The sequence below is a fragment of the Cryptotermes secundus genome, unplaced genomic scaffold (assembly GCF_002891405.2).
Source record: "Cryptotermes secundus unplaced genomic scaffold, Csec_1.0 scaffold1705, whole genome shotgun sequence".
Taxonomy (NCBI): domain Eukaryota; kingdom Metazoa; phylum Arthropoda; class Insecta; order Blattodea; family Kalotermitidae; genus Cryptotermes; species Cryptotermes secundus.
The window spans coordinates 1,416,046-1,432,965 of NW_019718639.1; the positions used below are offsets into that span (position 1 = coordinate 1,416,046).

Here is a 16,920-nt window from a genome sequence, read left to right on the forward strand (position 1 = left end):
CACGCGCGGACTGTGCGACCAGGAGTCGAACCCCTGCCGTTTAATCGGAGATATCTCGATTATAGAAGGCCAAACCACATCACTGGCCGAATTCCTCTACTTCGCAATTGAGGTGTCGTGTGTTCTTTTCGCGTGGGAAACGAAAAATCGTCCGGAGAAAGTGCGTGAAGTGCGAAATCGGACTCGGCACTTCCGGATTTTTTTTAGAATTCCACACGAAGGCAACATTCCAGCAGATGACGCAGGTGGGAAGACAGACACTCCATGCAGATGGTGGCCAAAAATTATATAAGTAGGACATTATTTTCTACCTTAAACATGTATTTTAAAATAACGTCCGCACACGCGGACTGTGCGACACCATATGGCGTCATTCGTACCGCTGCCTTTACTATCTGTGACGACATACGGTGTCTTTAGTCGTTTAAAGGTTAAGTTTGTCATGTTAAGTTTCCACCCGGAAATACAGTAAACTGCCGGTTACTTTGTATCCAAGTGTCTGAAATTCTCCTGTGACTATAAAATATTTCAAAAGAAGACTAATTTCTATGAAGTTACTTCAGAACCAAAGTTGGGTTGTCCATATGTTCACCTGCCATGTGGCAGATCATCAGACATGACTCAGAAATATGCTGACAGAGCATGTAGCGTCCCGGCTTCACATCAAAGTAACAGGCCTCTCATACTGCATACCTGCTGTCCGAGGTGCATGAAGATTGGGGTCGATACATTGCGAGTTGCAGCCACTGCAGGGGGCTGTAGAATGATGCTTGTTACCCGACTCACTGCAGGGTCGCCAACTGTAGTGGACTCATTCAGTACCGGAGATGTGACAGTTGGTACCTGCAAGTCTGGACTGGCTACACTGGTATCTTCTGGCTTTGTGGCAAATCTTGCTTGCGTTTCAACTGAAAAGAAAAATTGTACATCATAGGAACTGACACTACTACTACTACTACTATCTATCTATCTATCTGATAAGTCTAAATTAGAGCTGTGTTACCAGCAGGATGAGATCTGAACAGCTCCTCTTTCAGTGTTGGGAGGAATGTGTTTATACGATCCCAGGTGATGGTCCATAGCTGGGAGTACCCAGCAGGGGTGGAAAACACTCCAGCTGAATCCATCACCAACAGCATGTTCTTCAGTGACTCTGGGATTGCTTCATACTGCAAGAAACATAACACAAGCAACCATACATAAGAACATCATGTACATACAACTGCCACAACTCTGGTTGTTAGTCACTGGCTTCCCACAATGGCACTCTGGGTTTGATTCCAGGCCATAGAAACTGATATTGGGGCAGGTTTCTTCTGAGTACTTCAGTTCACCCTGCCAATTTTCATTCCACCAATTCTTACACACTCATTAGTCATACAATCATGTCCTCAGTCCCTCAAGGAAAATGATGTGACAATACCTCAAATTATGCCATTCCAACTGCTATACTGACAGCATTGTTAAATAAAATACGAATATAAGAAATTGCCCCCTCGTTGGTGTCTCCACCTAATCGTGGTGAGGGGGTTTGAGTATGTCAAGGACCCTGAGAGCTATACCAGTGGTAGCGTAGCTTCTGGCAGGGCCTTCCTTGCTGGAAAGGTCAAAGGGTAGGCATCAGACGAAGAGAAACACCAAAAACCAAAAACCGATGTCGGAAGCATCATCATCAGCAGCGACTTGAAGCACAGAGCAAATGGTGCTCGAGATGGTTTAAGTTCATATAGCAACAGGCATGACCAGAGTGGTTTGAACGCCTGTTGTACTGTGATGTGGAAAGCAAATGGAGAAACTACCACATTATCACTTTTCCTGGATAGTCTCTTTCCAAAAACAGAGACACCATGTATGCGAACAAGAAGACGAGGAAGAAGATGCTGGATGACCTTGGGGACAGAAGAGGATATTTTCATTTGAAGGAGAAAGCTCTAGATCGCATCAAGTGGAGGAACTGTTTTGGAAGAGACTGTGGACCTGTCGTCTGACAGATTACTGACGAATGAATAAGAAATTGGTGCACAGACACTGTACATGCTTTCTCATACAAGTGGCACAAGAATATCACCTATTCAGTGTCATTTAGTGAGATGTTCCCCATAAATTACTGGAATTTAATAGAAATAACTATAGTTTTTTTTTTTCCCCCCCACATAAAATCACAATTTTGTTTTTCGAAGCCCATCTGAAACATTCTGTTTCTAGAGCTTGAATGTTCATAGACAATGGGCACCGACCAATGACAAACTCTTAAATACCGAATATGAATAAGATCCATCCAAACATTCAGGTATCAGCAAGCAGCACATACATATTGATAGATGCCATTACAAAAATAAGATTTTCATTCAAAATCTTGTGACTGAATTTTTCACCATCACAATACTTTCTCGTCCTACTTACAAGAGACAATAAGAGCAATACTCACAAGCAAATCACTCTTGTCCACATGCATATATCTGTCCATGAAGTCGAGAATGGTGAGCCAGAGGGCTGTGAAGGTGGGTAGGGTTAGAAGGGGGGTGAGGTGATGGAGGAACACTTTTGACAGCACAGTAGCTGCCCTCATGCGCGTTTCCTCCACGCCAGTGGGGTCCTGTGGGCTGAGTGGCTCCAGCAGCTTGGACAACAGAGGAAAAAGGACCTTGCTGAAGCACGATTCCCACTCGGACGCTGTCAGTGTCTGCAGGTCATGAACCAGCAATGCCCTCTGGAGATATGTGATGGCACTCATGCGTACCTGCACAGACAAATTAAGTCTATAACTCGGGGTTCCACACATTCAAAATCCCAGCTTAACACTGTAATATCCAGTATAGAATATATACAAAATACAGGTTTCAGGCTACTCCTCTAAATAAGCATTATACATCAAAATGATTAAAGGTGACAAGAGAGTACTGCTGGCAGATCCACCTACCGGCAGAATTACTACTACCTGTAATAAGCATGTCCAGTGCTCGATCAGCACACTGTGTTACCATAATCGCAGGCAGCGTCATTATGGCTTTACTGTATCAATTTCAATGTGAAATTGTTGCTGCTGTTGTCATCATCATCGTCCTCCTCCTCCTCCTCATCATCATCCTCCTCCTCCCCCTCCCCCTCATCATCATCATCATCCTCCTCCTCCTCCTCCTCCTCCTCATCATCATCATCATCCTCATCATCATCCTCCTCCTCCCCCCCCCCCCCCTCATCTCATACTGCACCATCATTGTGTCATTTTTATTTGTTCTTTTCACAATGTTACATCCTGCTTGACTAAACTTATAAATGGTCACAGTATATTGTCAAAAGGTTCATTTCTACAGATTCTGTGCGGATATACAGTGATTATTTATACTTGGTCATACTGCACTTGCTTCTCTGTGATCTGCCCTCACACATTACAGCCCTCGAATAACAAGATATCACAATTTCACTGATCATGCACACTGCAAACTTGAAGTTATGAAAACACAGCTACAGATACCAGATGTCACATTTTCATTCTAAAGCAGCAGATCTTCCACTGTCATGTACTGCTGCCTTCCTCTGCTCCTATTATTTATATACAGGGTGTCCCAGGAGGAATGTGCCAAACTTCGGGAGGGNATTTATATATATATACAACGGCTGTTGTACTGCGATGTGGAAAGCAAATGGAGGAACTACCACATTATCACTTTTCCTGGATAGTCTCTTTCCAAAAACAGAGATGCCATGTATGCGAGAGGTTTCCTCTGGAGACAAAACAAACTGGAGGGGCAGATAGAAGTGACCAGAAGACGAGAAAGAAGACGTAAGAAGATGCTGGATGACTTTGGGGACAGAAGAGGATATTTTTATTTGAAGGAGAAAGCTTGAGATTGCATTAATTGGAGGAACTGTTTTGGAAAAGACTGTGGACCTGTCATCTGACAGATTTCTGATGAATGAATGAATGAATGAATGAATAAATATATTGATGTTTACTGTATGCTTGTTTAGGATCTACTGCTGTGACTACATAGTACAGAGGCTTTGCTTTCTGCCTGTTTCATGTTTGTTTCTTGCTTGGTTCACTCTTTAACCTTGAAGATAGAAGTGACATATTCCTGTGAAACGCTGGGTGACTTTCAACAGACTGCACAGTGTTATTTCATCATAACCAAGGCTGTAAAAACGACAAATCCTAAACGAGTGTAGTTTGTTTCTAGATGTATTTAAGAATGAATTCTCTACTGCAGTAACTATATACGAGCAGTATCAAATACAGGCATGACTGAGCTTGATGAATTGTCAACAAAGTAGACAAGGCCTACTTTAAAGTGCTATTCCAGAATTTGTTTGGGGGGATTCAGGAAAAACCATGTTAGGATAGCTGACATCTAAACCAAGAATTTACCCAGAACTTCCTGAATATGAATCAAGAATGCAAATTACTGAATCACATGTCTGCTGAATAACAGAACTGCCAACACACAATGATCACTAATGGTGAAAGAGGTTATACTGAATATCACTCTGTAGTGATAACCACTCCTGCTTCATATTTCAGAGATCTCTGGTTCAATTCTAAGCCCAGAGGGTGGTTAGTCACTGGCTACCCACTGCGGCGGCCCGGGTTCAATCCTGGGTCTGGTCAAGAGGGATTTGTGGTAGACAAAGTTGTGCTGGGGCGGGTTTTCTCTGAGTACTTCGGTTTCCCCTGCCAATCTTCATTCCACCAAATTCTCCATCATCATAATCACCCAGGGCAGACTACAATAGGCCAATCAGTGGCCGCCATGCCGAGTGGACCCAGTTGGACTCCACCCACCACTAAGCGAATTAAAAAAAAAAAAAGCCCAGGTGTTATCTAAATTACCCTTGGAACATACTACCTGAGCATTTAGGTTCTCATGGCAGGGAGCATTATGACTACAGCTTTTAAGATGTGATGCCATGTAGTTTGGTAGACAAGTACCAGCATTTCAGAAGAATCCTTTCCACCATCTTCAAGGTAGAAGATGGTGGCACCAGGTCATCCTACCAAACTCCACGGCATCACATAACAGCAGACCATTATCTTAACATCATACCTGTCTTCTGGAGTCACAGCAGAGCCTTGCAATGCCCTGCAGCAGCGGACACCAGCCCTGAGCCCACAGGGACGTAAAGTCTGTCTCTCCATTTTCTTCAGCCCACCATCGGAATATGTGAGCTGTGCGGGTGTGTAGCGTGTGCATCAGGTCCAGGAGCTGGAACACAACAGCACTTAGCAGTTGCATTGCCTTCATTGGGAGTGTACAGCAAGGCACTACTTTGCATCTCGTCAAATGTATCGATATGTAACATTCTAAGTTTCTGTACTCCCAGCAAACAGATTGTGTCTCCATCATGAAGACCAACCAGTTTTAATTAAATAACTGCCATTTATTCCGAAACTCATATATAACGCACAAACGCAACCTATGGGCTTTTTATGTTACAGTATGCAGGACATACACACAGGCAATCCCACAATTTTTCTTGGCGGCAGCGGCAGTTGTGGTGGTGGTGGTGGGGCATTTGCTTACGATGTTCAAGCCATTTAAAATTATTTCTACTAAATTACTAAATTCCCTAGACCAGTGGTGCCAAAACACTTTTAGGCCACTGCCCCACGGTTCCACAAATTCATCCCCAGTGCCCCCTGTGGTTTGCACAACCCACTTAGGAAGATAATAACTTCACTGTTAGCAAATTCATAATGCGATGGATATGCTTGATGAAGTGATTCCAATTTCCCAATGCCTGGTCTGCAGTCATTTCAACAGTAAATAAGCAAACAATGGACTTGGAGGGGTCCATTTCCAGTGGCTCCCTGCCACCCCCTTGCTTCTTAGCGGCCCCCTAGGTAATCCCACTTTGGGAACCACTAACCAACGTTACGGACAAAAGCAATTTCCTTTAATTCTGACTACTTTCCAAAAATCCACAGGAAAGAGATCTGCCCCCATGTTCATATTGTAACCACTGTGTTAATACACATCCACCATGCAGAAACCCTAAGAGGCCAAAGTGATTCAGAAATATTCTACAGCACTACTGTAACACTTCTCAATACAAAATTTTGTTCGCTAAGATCCACACTAATTCTAAGTCATGAAGCTCGAAGAAGTGTGCACAGCCTCCACGTCTTGCTTTGTGCAAAGCTCTGCGAATCCTGCCCACCTGTATAGTCACTTGGTGGTATCCACCGGGCAGTTCTTCTGAGTCACTCTCGTCAGCATCATAAGGGTTGGATACATTCTGTGGGCTACGTGCCCTGGTATTTTCATCCTTTCTTCTTCCTGCCAATTTCTTCCTAGTCTTTGTTTCCTTGTGGGACCCTGGGCTCTTCTTCACCCCTCGTCTGTCATCTGAAAGTGAAGTCAGGTCAAGACATGAAAACAGCAACCAAAAGACCCTGGATATCCTTCACTCATCACTCTGCTCAAGATATCAACTGGGCCTGCCTGCAACTTATGCAATTTTTTCAGAATATTTCTAATGGCATCTATATGATCAGTGACATACTCTACCATCTCCTGATAAACATCAATTTACAATTAGTGTAAGTAGGAGAGTACTTGCTGTGATTGCAGCAGTGCACACCAAGCTCCAACCCCACGCACACAATGGTGCATATGCATGATTACAAGATTCAACTCTGTCATGTCACAATGTACGCAAATGTTCAAGGACCACTGTCACTTTCGACAGGTGCAGCAAAGTAGCACAAGTAGTTAAGTATGCGGATTAGCGTCTCGGTAAGTTCTTCAACGATTAAATGCCCTTTTTGGGCTTAAAGTCAAGAACACAGATGGACAAGATTTCTTGTGATCATCCTGGTGGTCTATACTGCAGCACATCTGAGGGGATGTACTAACATAGTTTGTTCCAAAAATAAGAAATTTACATCTGCTCCTTTGAATTGATGATTCATTGTCAGACCCAATCAGAAATTCTTTCTTCACTTGATATTTTGGGCAAGTCTTGCCTACTGAGCTTATTTAAACCGCTGTTCTCAGCAGTGAAAACACCGGAAAACATACACGACGGATGACTTGGTGCAACAGTCCACTACTCGGCACTTCACATTTCTACATCCCATAGTTACTATTAAGTGAATATCTAACTGTAACAACTAAATAAGCGCCATACTGATGTTTAGCAAGCACGGGGCAAATAGCAAAATAATTACGTGTAACAATCACGAATCAGACTGTTGAGGTTACTTGATTTCCATGCTGTTCTCCATCTGTGCTACCCTTTGACTTACATTGCTTCTGCTGAAGCTCCACATGCACATTCCTTGAATTAATTCTTGCTCTACTGGAACTACTTATTTCCCTATACAAGAAATGATAGTAATTACAGGGGTATGATTAACAGGGCTTGGAAGGCTGCGCCATAGCTCAAGCGGTTAGTCGCTGGGTTCAATCCCGGGTCTAGTTAAGTGGGATTTGTGGTGGACAAAGTGGTCCTGGGGCGGGTTTTCTCCGAGTACTTCGTTTTCCCCTACCAATCTTTATTCCACCAAATTCTCCATCATAATAATCACCCAGGGCAGGCTACAATACGCCAATCAGTGGCCGCCGTACCGAGTGGACCCAGTTGGACTCCACTCCCCACTAAGTGAATTAATTACAGGGCTTGGAGTGTCTACAGAGACTGTGGTGACTAGCTTGGAATGACTATATAATGTCTGTTAGTATGTCATATACAGAAAACCTAATAAAACTGATCTTGGTTATGACAGCAACCTAGGCAGCAGGTTCCTCCAAAACACTGGTAACAATCAACCAAATTACATGGAGCCTCATCACTGAGGGCAGTAATCTTCACAGTCACCACTGCATGAACATCAAAATTTTGGTGGAACATTCTATATTGCACATGCACCAGAATCCAGAAAACCACAAATGATCTGGCTACCATGTGTTCACTTCACGCATTTTGTGCATAGAAACGAGATACAGAGAGAGATAAAAAAACAAAGGAGGATATGAGAATATACTCTGTAACATTTAATGTTCTGTCTTGTTGGCTGTAACACTGCGTAGATCAGAGAGAGCCTAGCGTCTTTCCAAAAAAAAAACATCAGCCTCTTTGAACTACAAGGCATTAGAGCCAAGAGCACCATACTTTTGAGAATTCAGCAATGTTCTCTGTTACAGTTTGAAACTTACTTCCATTTAGGCTAGCTTCTACAAATGTCCGAATACACTGAACACAGTTCTCAAAGTTGTATGGTGTGATGTGGGCAACATCCCTGATGAGGAATGCTAAGCTTTCACAACACTTCACCAAACCATATGGGTCATGGGGCAGCAGCTCTCGTTCATGCACTATGCTGAACTGATTGACAGGTAGCGGACGGATGGCGAGTGGCTGAATTTCACCCTCACGGCCAACCTGAAAGATGAAGAGTACACTGTCCTGTTACATAATGCATCATACCCACATACTCTAACCAGATTTCAGTCTTATCAGGAACACAGGTATTTTCAGAAAACATACACCGACACTCAATTATTATGGAAAAATGCTTTGAAAAGTGACATGTTGGAAGACCGAGGTAGAAGAAAAATATTAAAATGGATACTTAATTTTTGAGGAAGAAAAAATTTAGTGAAATTATTGGTAAAAAGGGTAAAGCTATCCCTATAACAGACCATGGAGAGCCATAGCGTTGTGAGACGTTGAGGCTCCCACATTTTTTAGACAATCGGCTCGCAGATGGTGGTGAGGTTGTCAGCTTTATACGCTGGCAGGCCACCCTTTATCCCAAGAAGATTCCTGATACTCATTTCTGTTGGAGGCAGAGCCAATCCCAGGGCCACAGTGCAGGTGGAAGGACTAGGCCAATTCAAAAATCCAGTGACCTCATTGCGAATTGAACCTGTGACCTTTCGGCTTGTAGCACAGTGCCTCAACCAACTATGCCATTGCATGCCCCCACAATTATGGGTAGAGAAATATTTTATATTTTATTTGTATATAGATGTACATTTAATGGTACTGAATATGATACTGAATAAATAATAACTATCCTATATTTCATTTGTTTATACATGGGGGAGACAAGGAATGCATATAGGATATTGGTGGGAAAGCCAGAAGGAAAGAGACCACTGAGAAAACCAAGGCAGAGGTGGGTGGACAATATTAAAATGAATCTTAGAGAGACAGGATGGGATGGGATGGTATGGATTGGATTGATTTGGCTCAGGATAGGGACCAGTGGAGGGCTGTTGTGAACACGGTAATGAACCTTCAGGTTCCATAAAATGCAGGGAAATTCTTGGGTAGATGCAGATTTGGCTTTTCCTCAAGAAGTGCTCAGCACCATAAGTAAGTAAGTAATTATACTTACAAATGCAGAATTTAAACAAAATTAAACATTTAAATGACCCTCAAATTTTTCATTTCATGCATAAACAACTTCAGAATGTATAAAAAAAAATGTGGTTAAGTGCTGACAGGCAGCAGTGCCTTAACCAGTATGTGTGTATTCCATCCTTGTCTAGGGGAGTGCTAACCGTCTCTCCTTTCGTACAACACAATAACACAGGCTCAGCAGCTGTGTATATATAGTAACATATTCCCAGAAAATCCCATCTATGAGTTTCAACAAAAGTTTACAAATAAACATTTTTCGCAAAACATCTCATCAAAATTCTTATATGGTTGTAATGCGAAAAATTTTTCCCACGAAACCATACTATTTTAATGACTGCAATTCAAACTGCATTATTTCATTTTAATGCTTTCAAAAATAGCCAATCACCTACAAAACATCTTTTTTTTCTTCAAATATTCTAATCACTCTGATATGAACATTTAAATTTAAAATACACCCCAAACTGACAAGAAATGATTAACCTACTTCAATCCATGGATGATATTTTTGTGGAAAATATGTAAAATATATACATTTTCTGCAATAATTTTCTATGGAGGAATCATAAGTCGTTTTTGCACATAAGTAACGCCATGTCATATATGAAGGAATACCCACATTCACCACAGTTTAAATGGTGGCCACACTGGCCCCATTTTCAAGGATGAATTACTTATGCAATCAGAAACAAAATATTCTATGTCCTTAATTAAATACAAGTAATGTATTTGTGAATTAATTTATCAACATTCATCATCAATGAGATGCTCGTAACTTTTGGGCATGGAAAATCTACTTGTTCCAGCTTCAACACAAATCACAACTCCATAACATGAGAAAACCTGATGAAACCAATATTTAAGAAAAATCAGTCTGAAGTTTCTTAACACATAAGTATACTAATTCAATGTCCACTGAGAATTTAACAGGAAGTTTTGTCATTTGTTATGTAAGCTTCTGTACCAGTACCTTCCCCCACTTTCACTCATGTTCCTTGCCATCCTATAGGTTATCAAAAGATGCGCCAAGACCAGCATTTCACTTCAAAGTGAGTTAAAACGAACAAAAGACAAAAAACGATTTCAATATTTTGTTGGGTTTGCTCTTAACCTTCAGAACGCTTCAAATCTTTCACTACTATCGACTTTTCGACACTACTGAATCTCTACCAGTATAACAATCTTCATAAATAACATTTTGTGCAGTTTTTATTCTTAAAACCCTCCCTCTCTCAATCTTGAAGAAGTATATGACGACTCACCAGTATCCAACCACCGGTGCTGTTTGGGGACAGTTCAGGGCTTGTCGACCTAGATGCCAAGCTGCTGTGTTGTCTTGTGGGTACCCTGCTCAGTTCAGAGTCAGATGTGTAACCCCGTTCATTGCCCAAACCGCTGTCTTCTTCATTGGGTACATCACCATCTGACTTTGCTGCTACTTGTAAATAAATGCCACACATTCAGATAACCTGACTGCTTTGTGCCATACCACGTCATATTACTCTGGCAGCACAGAAAGCGGTCCACTGATTACACCCCCTTTCAGCTGTTAAGTTTCGCCCTCACGCATACTGCCCTATATTACCATTCAGTCATCTAGCTATTCTATATGAATATCACCAGTGATTAGCGTCCATTTGTCTATAATCCGTCTAAATTGCAACACTTTTTATTTTTCACTTCAATACACTCCCTAACACTACACGTTTTGGCCTCAAATGCCATCTTCAGGTGTTTTCTTACAGATATTCAATTAAGATTGTGTCCAAATTGTGTCGAAACTGCTACACTGTTTCACTGTTCTAATTGATATAAAATACTGCAATTTGTCCGTGGGAACACAAGAAAGTTACAAAAACCAACGACTGACTCAATGATGTAACTCAAAGAATTTTATTCTCGTTTTATACTATAACTTTTGTTTTATATAGTCTAATTTATTGTATTTTTATGCAAACTATTTTAATATAATTAATATTATCGTATCCAATTTTACTAGTACTGCAGTTCAGTGGTGTATATATGTTAGCCATTTATTTGCCTGATGATGGCTTTTAATAGTTGAAACATGTAGCAGAGCCAAACTTGGCACTGTCCTTAATATAGTTGTGTTGTGACGGTTTTAATAAAGAAATTAAACATATAACACTGAAATATGGACCCACGAAAAGTGAAACAAAAGCAAAACCCAAGTAACACACATAAAATTTCTGAAACGAATGTGTGAGAAACAAGACGGGGCAGAATTAAAAATGAAATTTTCAGAGAAGAAGTTGGATTTCGGGATTTCTTAATGGAGTTAGACGAGGGATATTTACAATGGTATGGCCATGTAAAAAGAATGACTAGAATACAGATATTAAGGAAAGCATTAGATTTCAAACTGAAGGAGAGAGATGTAAGGGTTATGACCAGAACAAGATATATAAGTCATGTGACGAACCTTGATCACTTCTGCCTCTGCTGTTATCACCAACAACTCTGGGAGGATGTGCCCCTGCACCGACACACTCCAACAACGTAAAAATGATAGACCAGTCTGTGTCTGAGTGAATGTTGGCTGCACTGGTCTTCAGAAGCTCATACAATCCATAAGCTATCTGACGAGACACTCGGAATAATGCTGCAGGTTTGAGGAGCAGCAACATACGCAGTGACTGCATTACCTGAAACACAATTCATAGACATATCGACCCACTGCTAGGCAACAGCACGATAAACATGTTCCTGTGGAGACAAGTGCTTGGTAAACAGCCCATTGCTAGGTAAAGCCTAGAACAATATGCAACAATGAATACTTCTATTGCTAGGCAACTGCGTTGTAACATGCCACTACAACAGTAGCAGGGCTGTGTTTTCTATGGTGCATGGTCCATGAAGCGACTTTATAAGGGGACAGTTTGAAGAACAGAGAGAGAGAGAGAGAGAAATACTGAATTGGAAGTTCAGTTCAGTTGTGAGTGAGTCATGATTCAGCATTTGTCATTTGTAAGAGAGCTCAGAGTTTAGTACTTAGTGTTCAGTTGTGAAGTGTTAACGAGAGGACAATGGAAGCTGATGAAGTGACGGATTTCTGAACCAAAACCAAGTCAGTCACACTATAAGAGAAGATACTCATAGTCAAGTAAGGAATGCAGCGAGTCTTGGGCAGACATTCATCATGAGCTGTACATTAAATTGAGGTTCCACTGTAACAACACATAACAATCAAAGTGTTGGCCAGACCAGATGGTGGAAGGCCTGGCAGTACATGTAACCATTGTCTCAGTCAGTCCACTGAGAGGAAGATGGCTCAGCATGTTTCTTCCCCATTCTTGTTGCATCACAGATTCTGAACTAGGACATCACAACTCACCACTGGGCTCATATCCTCCCTTCTCATGAGGCGTATTGCGAGGCGGAGAAGTCCAACCACTGACCTCTCCATGAGGAAATGGTAGTCGCAAGCAGCTGCACTCATCACCAGACAGTAGACATGGTCCCGAACACTGCGCCAGATTGAAGTCACCCTGTCCCTATCGAACCAAAGAAACACTCCTTGTAATTCATACACACTTATGTTTCATTATGAATCAAAGAAAGAAAAGATCCCACGACATTGGCAGTAGCTCAAAGTGCAGAGCATTGAGAGATATGATTATTACTGAAGAGTCACATGGAGAAGATGTGAAAAGCCTTTACCTGTTCTGAATTACAACTTTAAGAAGCAACTCCAAGAAGAAGACGGTAGCATCTTCATCATAGGACATTCCTGAGGAAATGTGGCTCTCTGGTCCCTGTGAGGCGAATATCAATGCCTGCCAACACAGTGTTTATTTATTTGTAGCAGTTTATTTAATGACACTGTCATGACTCAGATTATGTAGCACAGAATGACAGGAAGGCAGTGAATCACGAATAAAAAATGGATGTGAAAGGAACTAGTCATGGTCTAACCGTCTCGGCATTTGCTTGGGGGGGGCTGACAAAAGCCGTGAAAAACTTGTCATATTAGCTGGTATCTCATTCAAGATTCAGACTGGACACCCCCTGAATACAAACTTCTCCAGCCAACATGCTCAGTTTCCCACTACCGACACTCAAATGGGTAAGCATAAACTGGGCAACAAACCTTCACCAATTCTTGCAGTGAGTCCAAACGAAGAAATTTTGACTCGTTAATAAGATGCTCAATGTGGCATTCTTTGACACATGCATGTGCCCTCTGAATGTGTTCCTGGTCTTCAGGTGATGGCATCTTCTGGGCAGCAGGCTCTGAAACATAACGTTTTCCCTATTTACAGTCCAATGATCAAGTGACATATTTCACAGTCTAACACATCTAATTCTGCGTTTAATCAAGCAGCACATGTTTTGATTGCTCTCCAGGTGCACATAACAGTCAATTCCAATGTGTTTTTAAACACACCAAATATTATACTCACATGTCTATATAAAACAAGGTTCAGAGCTGTTCTTGAGGCAAAGTCGTAACATTAAGACTAGAGATACACAGAGCAATGATAACTGAGTGAGACAGGTCAAATTTCTGTTATGAGCAAACTTCCATAGGCCAAATATCTGTAACAGAGGGGCACATCATATGTGAACGTATTGTTTGATGATGGCTGTACCTGATGATAAAGCAATGTATGAATATATGGAGCTGAGTAATCCAGGTTCTGTCTTCTGAGATGGGGTCTCCTCTCTCATTAGTGAGATCTTCCCACTTGGATCAATGAAGTCCTCAGCCTACAACGAAAAGATCAATAAGGATCAGTAAAAGTAGGTATATTACACTGCATTTCATTGATCCAAATTTATACAAAATGACTGTAGGATGTGGAATATGTCATATAAGACAGCCTCAAAACTTGAATGAAATAAGCTTAATGGATGACCATCCAACTCCACAGTTGAACTGTTGGTATGATCCAAAAGGAATACTATTGCACCATATAGAGTAAACAAAATATTAAATAATCATCATGCCAAAATATGAAGACTGCTTTCTTCATAGTCACCGCCGTGAAAGCCTCAAATCTTACATGCCAAAATATGTTATCTTACCCAATTAAGTAGACATAAAACTTCCCATGCCCCATCAGTGGAGAATAAAACTATTCTACACCCTACACAAACAAGCAGCAAAATAAATAGTTCACAAATGGATATAAAATATAACATGTGATATTCAAACCTGGAAAGAACATTTATTTCTCAGCATTTCCTCTACCAATAGTGATACATTTATCTCATCACTTTACCAGTGCGCCAAAGCCTGCAACATGGAAGTCTCTTAACTGTCTCAGCCACTTTCACACCTGGTCAGGCATTATCCACAACTTTTGAACTCGACCCACTTGTGAATCACTTTACAAGACAAACACCTCCCACAGTATACAGGAAGCATTTCTTTATTAATATCCCTTGCACTGAGTCCTTTTGCTCACAAAAAAGACACAACAGAATGTTGGTCCCTGGTAGTACACTCCTCAAGCATGGTCACCATTCTGACTACTGAAACCAGCCTCTGAAAATCTGTATACACATCTGCTACCCAGACTGTCATGAAGCTGGGCTGTGCTGCTACCTAGTGATATTGACAGGAAAATTATTACATTCACTACAGCTGTTTTACTTCAATTTGTGACCTACTTACTGACTCTCCCTCGTGTTTTACAATACTGTCAGTAAGTCATAGGTGGGTCCGTTACCACGGCATGGCACGTCCTCAGGTTACGGATGGAGGAGACACTCTCCAGTTCTGGAGGGAAGCTGCGAATATATTGAATAAGCAGTCGCACACAGCCGACAAGGGGTGACCCTCCAGCTTGGGGGTTGGGCGTGGGGCTAACAACTCCTTACCGTAAAAAATTATTGTTATGAAAATGAACACAAAGCCTCAGACCTGGACGGATTCCTTGGATAAACAACCTAAGAAATGGGGATCTTAGAGAAATAGGATGGGACGGTATGGATTGGATAGATCTGGCTCTGGATAGGGACCAGTGGAGGGCTCTTGTGAACATGGTAATGAACCTTCAGGTTCCATAAAATGCTGGGAAATTCTTGAGTAGCTGTAGAATTGGCAGCTCCTCAAGAAGGGCTCAGCTCCATGAGTAAGTAAGTAAGTAAGTAAGTAAGTAAGTAAGTAAGTAAGTCATGCTATATAGAATCAAATGATACATGGTTAATGACTGAAGATGAATTGAAAAGATGTGGGAAAAGGCAGTCATTGCTTATTGTGGGATACTATCCCAGCATTATCCTGGATCGACTGAGGAAAAACTGCAGACAGACAGGATATTGATCCAGATTTCACCCAGGCACCTCCTGGCTATAAGTTAGAAGCATTACTACTTAAACTGATGCGCTCAGTAACATTCACATAAAGAACCAGTTCTCACCTCGACCATAACTTTCGGAAGCAGCTTGCAGTGATAGAGCTGCAGCATACAATCCAGAACATTCTTCCACCCCTCCCGCAAGATATCCCCATGGCGATGAGCCAAATTAAATACAGTCTTGGCTGCCAGCTGAGCCTTCGGGTTGGAACCAAATGAAATAGTCAGGTTGTCGGGTGTCTCAGCAGTGTTCAGCAGCATCGTGAATTTGCACAGCGATATAACAAGATTGTCAAAATCACTGCTCATTCCGTAGTGAGCCGAGATCATTGCACACTTCCTGCATCACAACATCACAAGTTAGTATGATTCACTTCAATACAAAAGCATGAAGACATACTTCAACATGAGAAATTCCAAAGATATATGGTTCACAAGAGAAACTTTTCAAAATGGGATGAGGCAGGTTACTGAAACTAATCCTACAAAGGGCTGTGTCCATAAAAATTTTTAAACTTATCAATCTGGCTCAGGATAGGGACCAATGGAGGGCTCTTGTGAACCTGGTAATGAACCTTCAGATTTTGTAAAATGTTGGGAAGTCCTGAGGAAGTCCCTTCGAAATATGAAGGCCTCTGTGTGTGTTAACTAACTAGAACTCTGGTAGAAGAACCCAAAACTACAGTACCACTAATGCCAAAGTCCACCAGTGAGAAGAATTTTGATCCAAGTCTACTTATCCTCACAAATTATCAAATTTGCTGGAATATATGCCTCAATTTTTCTAAAAACTGATGCTTTTAAAATCAAAGTGCCTCTTATAAGTGGTTCTTAAAGAAAAAGAAACATCATTGGAATGTGTAGATGCAGTAGAGGCATGCAGCCATGATCATCTAGTTTTAATTAATCAATACGCTGATACAAACTCATCTGAAGTCAATATTACCAACTACTAAAGTCCTAACAGAAACACATCATACCTAATTTTTTATGTTATTAGAGCCCCTCATTAAATTCATAAAATTAAATTGACACATGCTAAGTAACGTACTTAACTACATGAAGCAATGTAAAACTTGCTCACTCCGAGCTGTTCTGATTACTGCACACAATCATATTAGCACAGAAAGGAATCTTTTTTTTTAATTCTAAGGCCGTATAGTGTTGGAAGTGCAGCTTACAGTCAAACAAATATGTCATTTCCTTAAGTTCAATCCTAATG

At 41.3% G+C, this 16,920-nt stretch overlaps 1 protein-coding gene and 1 non-coding gene across 6 annotated transcripts in view; both read right to left on the minus strand.

The window, feature by feature from the left end:
- LOC111863680 (Golgi-specific brefeldin A-resistance guanine nucleotide exchange factor 1) overlaps positions 1 to 16,920 on the minus strand; it is a 45,009-nt gene that overhangs the window by 5,190 nt on the left and 22,899 nt on the right. For 4 of the 5 annotated variants that reach the window (XM_023850219.2, XM_023850207.2, XM_023850238.2 and 1 more), the window contains exons 18-30: positions 15,762 to 16,038; positions 13,986 to 14,103; positions 13,484 to 13,626; positions 13,054 to 13,169; positions 12,728 to 12,887; positions 11,816 to 12,038; positions 10,635 to 10,810; positions 8,160 to 8,385; positions 6,160 to 6,347; positions 5,046 to 5,204; positions 2,429 to 2,740; positions 1,004 to 1,169; positions 694 to 908 (exon numbers count right to left, since the gene is read on the minus strand). In XM_023850219.2, coding sequence (XP_023705987.1) covers positions 694 to 908; positions 1,004 to 1,169; positions 2,429 to 2,740; positions 5,046 to 5,204; positions 6,160 to 6,347; positions 8,160 to 8,385; positions 10,635 to 10,810; positions 11,816 to 12,038; positions 12,728 to 12,887; positions 13,054 to 13,169; positions 13,484 to 13,626; positions 13,986 to 14,103; positions 15,762 to 16,038 — 2,479 coding nt within the window. The remainder of the gene's footprint in view (positions 1 to 693; positions 909 to 1,003; positions 1,170 to 2,428; positions 2,741 to 5,045; positions 5,205 to 6,159; positions 6,348 to 8,159; positions 8,386 to 10,634; positions 10,811 to 11,815; positions 12,039 to 12,727; positions 12,888 to 13,053; positions 13,170 to 13,483; positions 13,627 to 13,985; positions 14,104 to 15,761; positions 16,039 to 16,920) is intronic. The other variant, XM_023850215.2, reaches the window with a different exon arrangement.
- Positions 9,430 to 9,534, minus strand: LOC111863938. The gene has a single exon (XR_002842703.1). It is a non-coding gene; the product is annotated as a U6atac minor spliceosomal RNA (small nuclear RNA).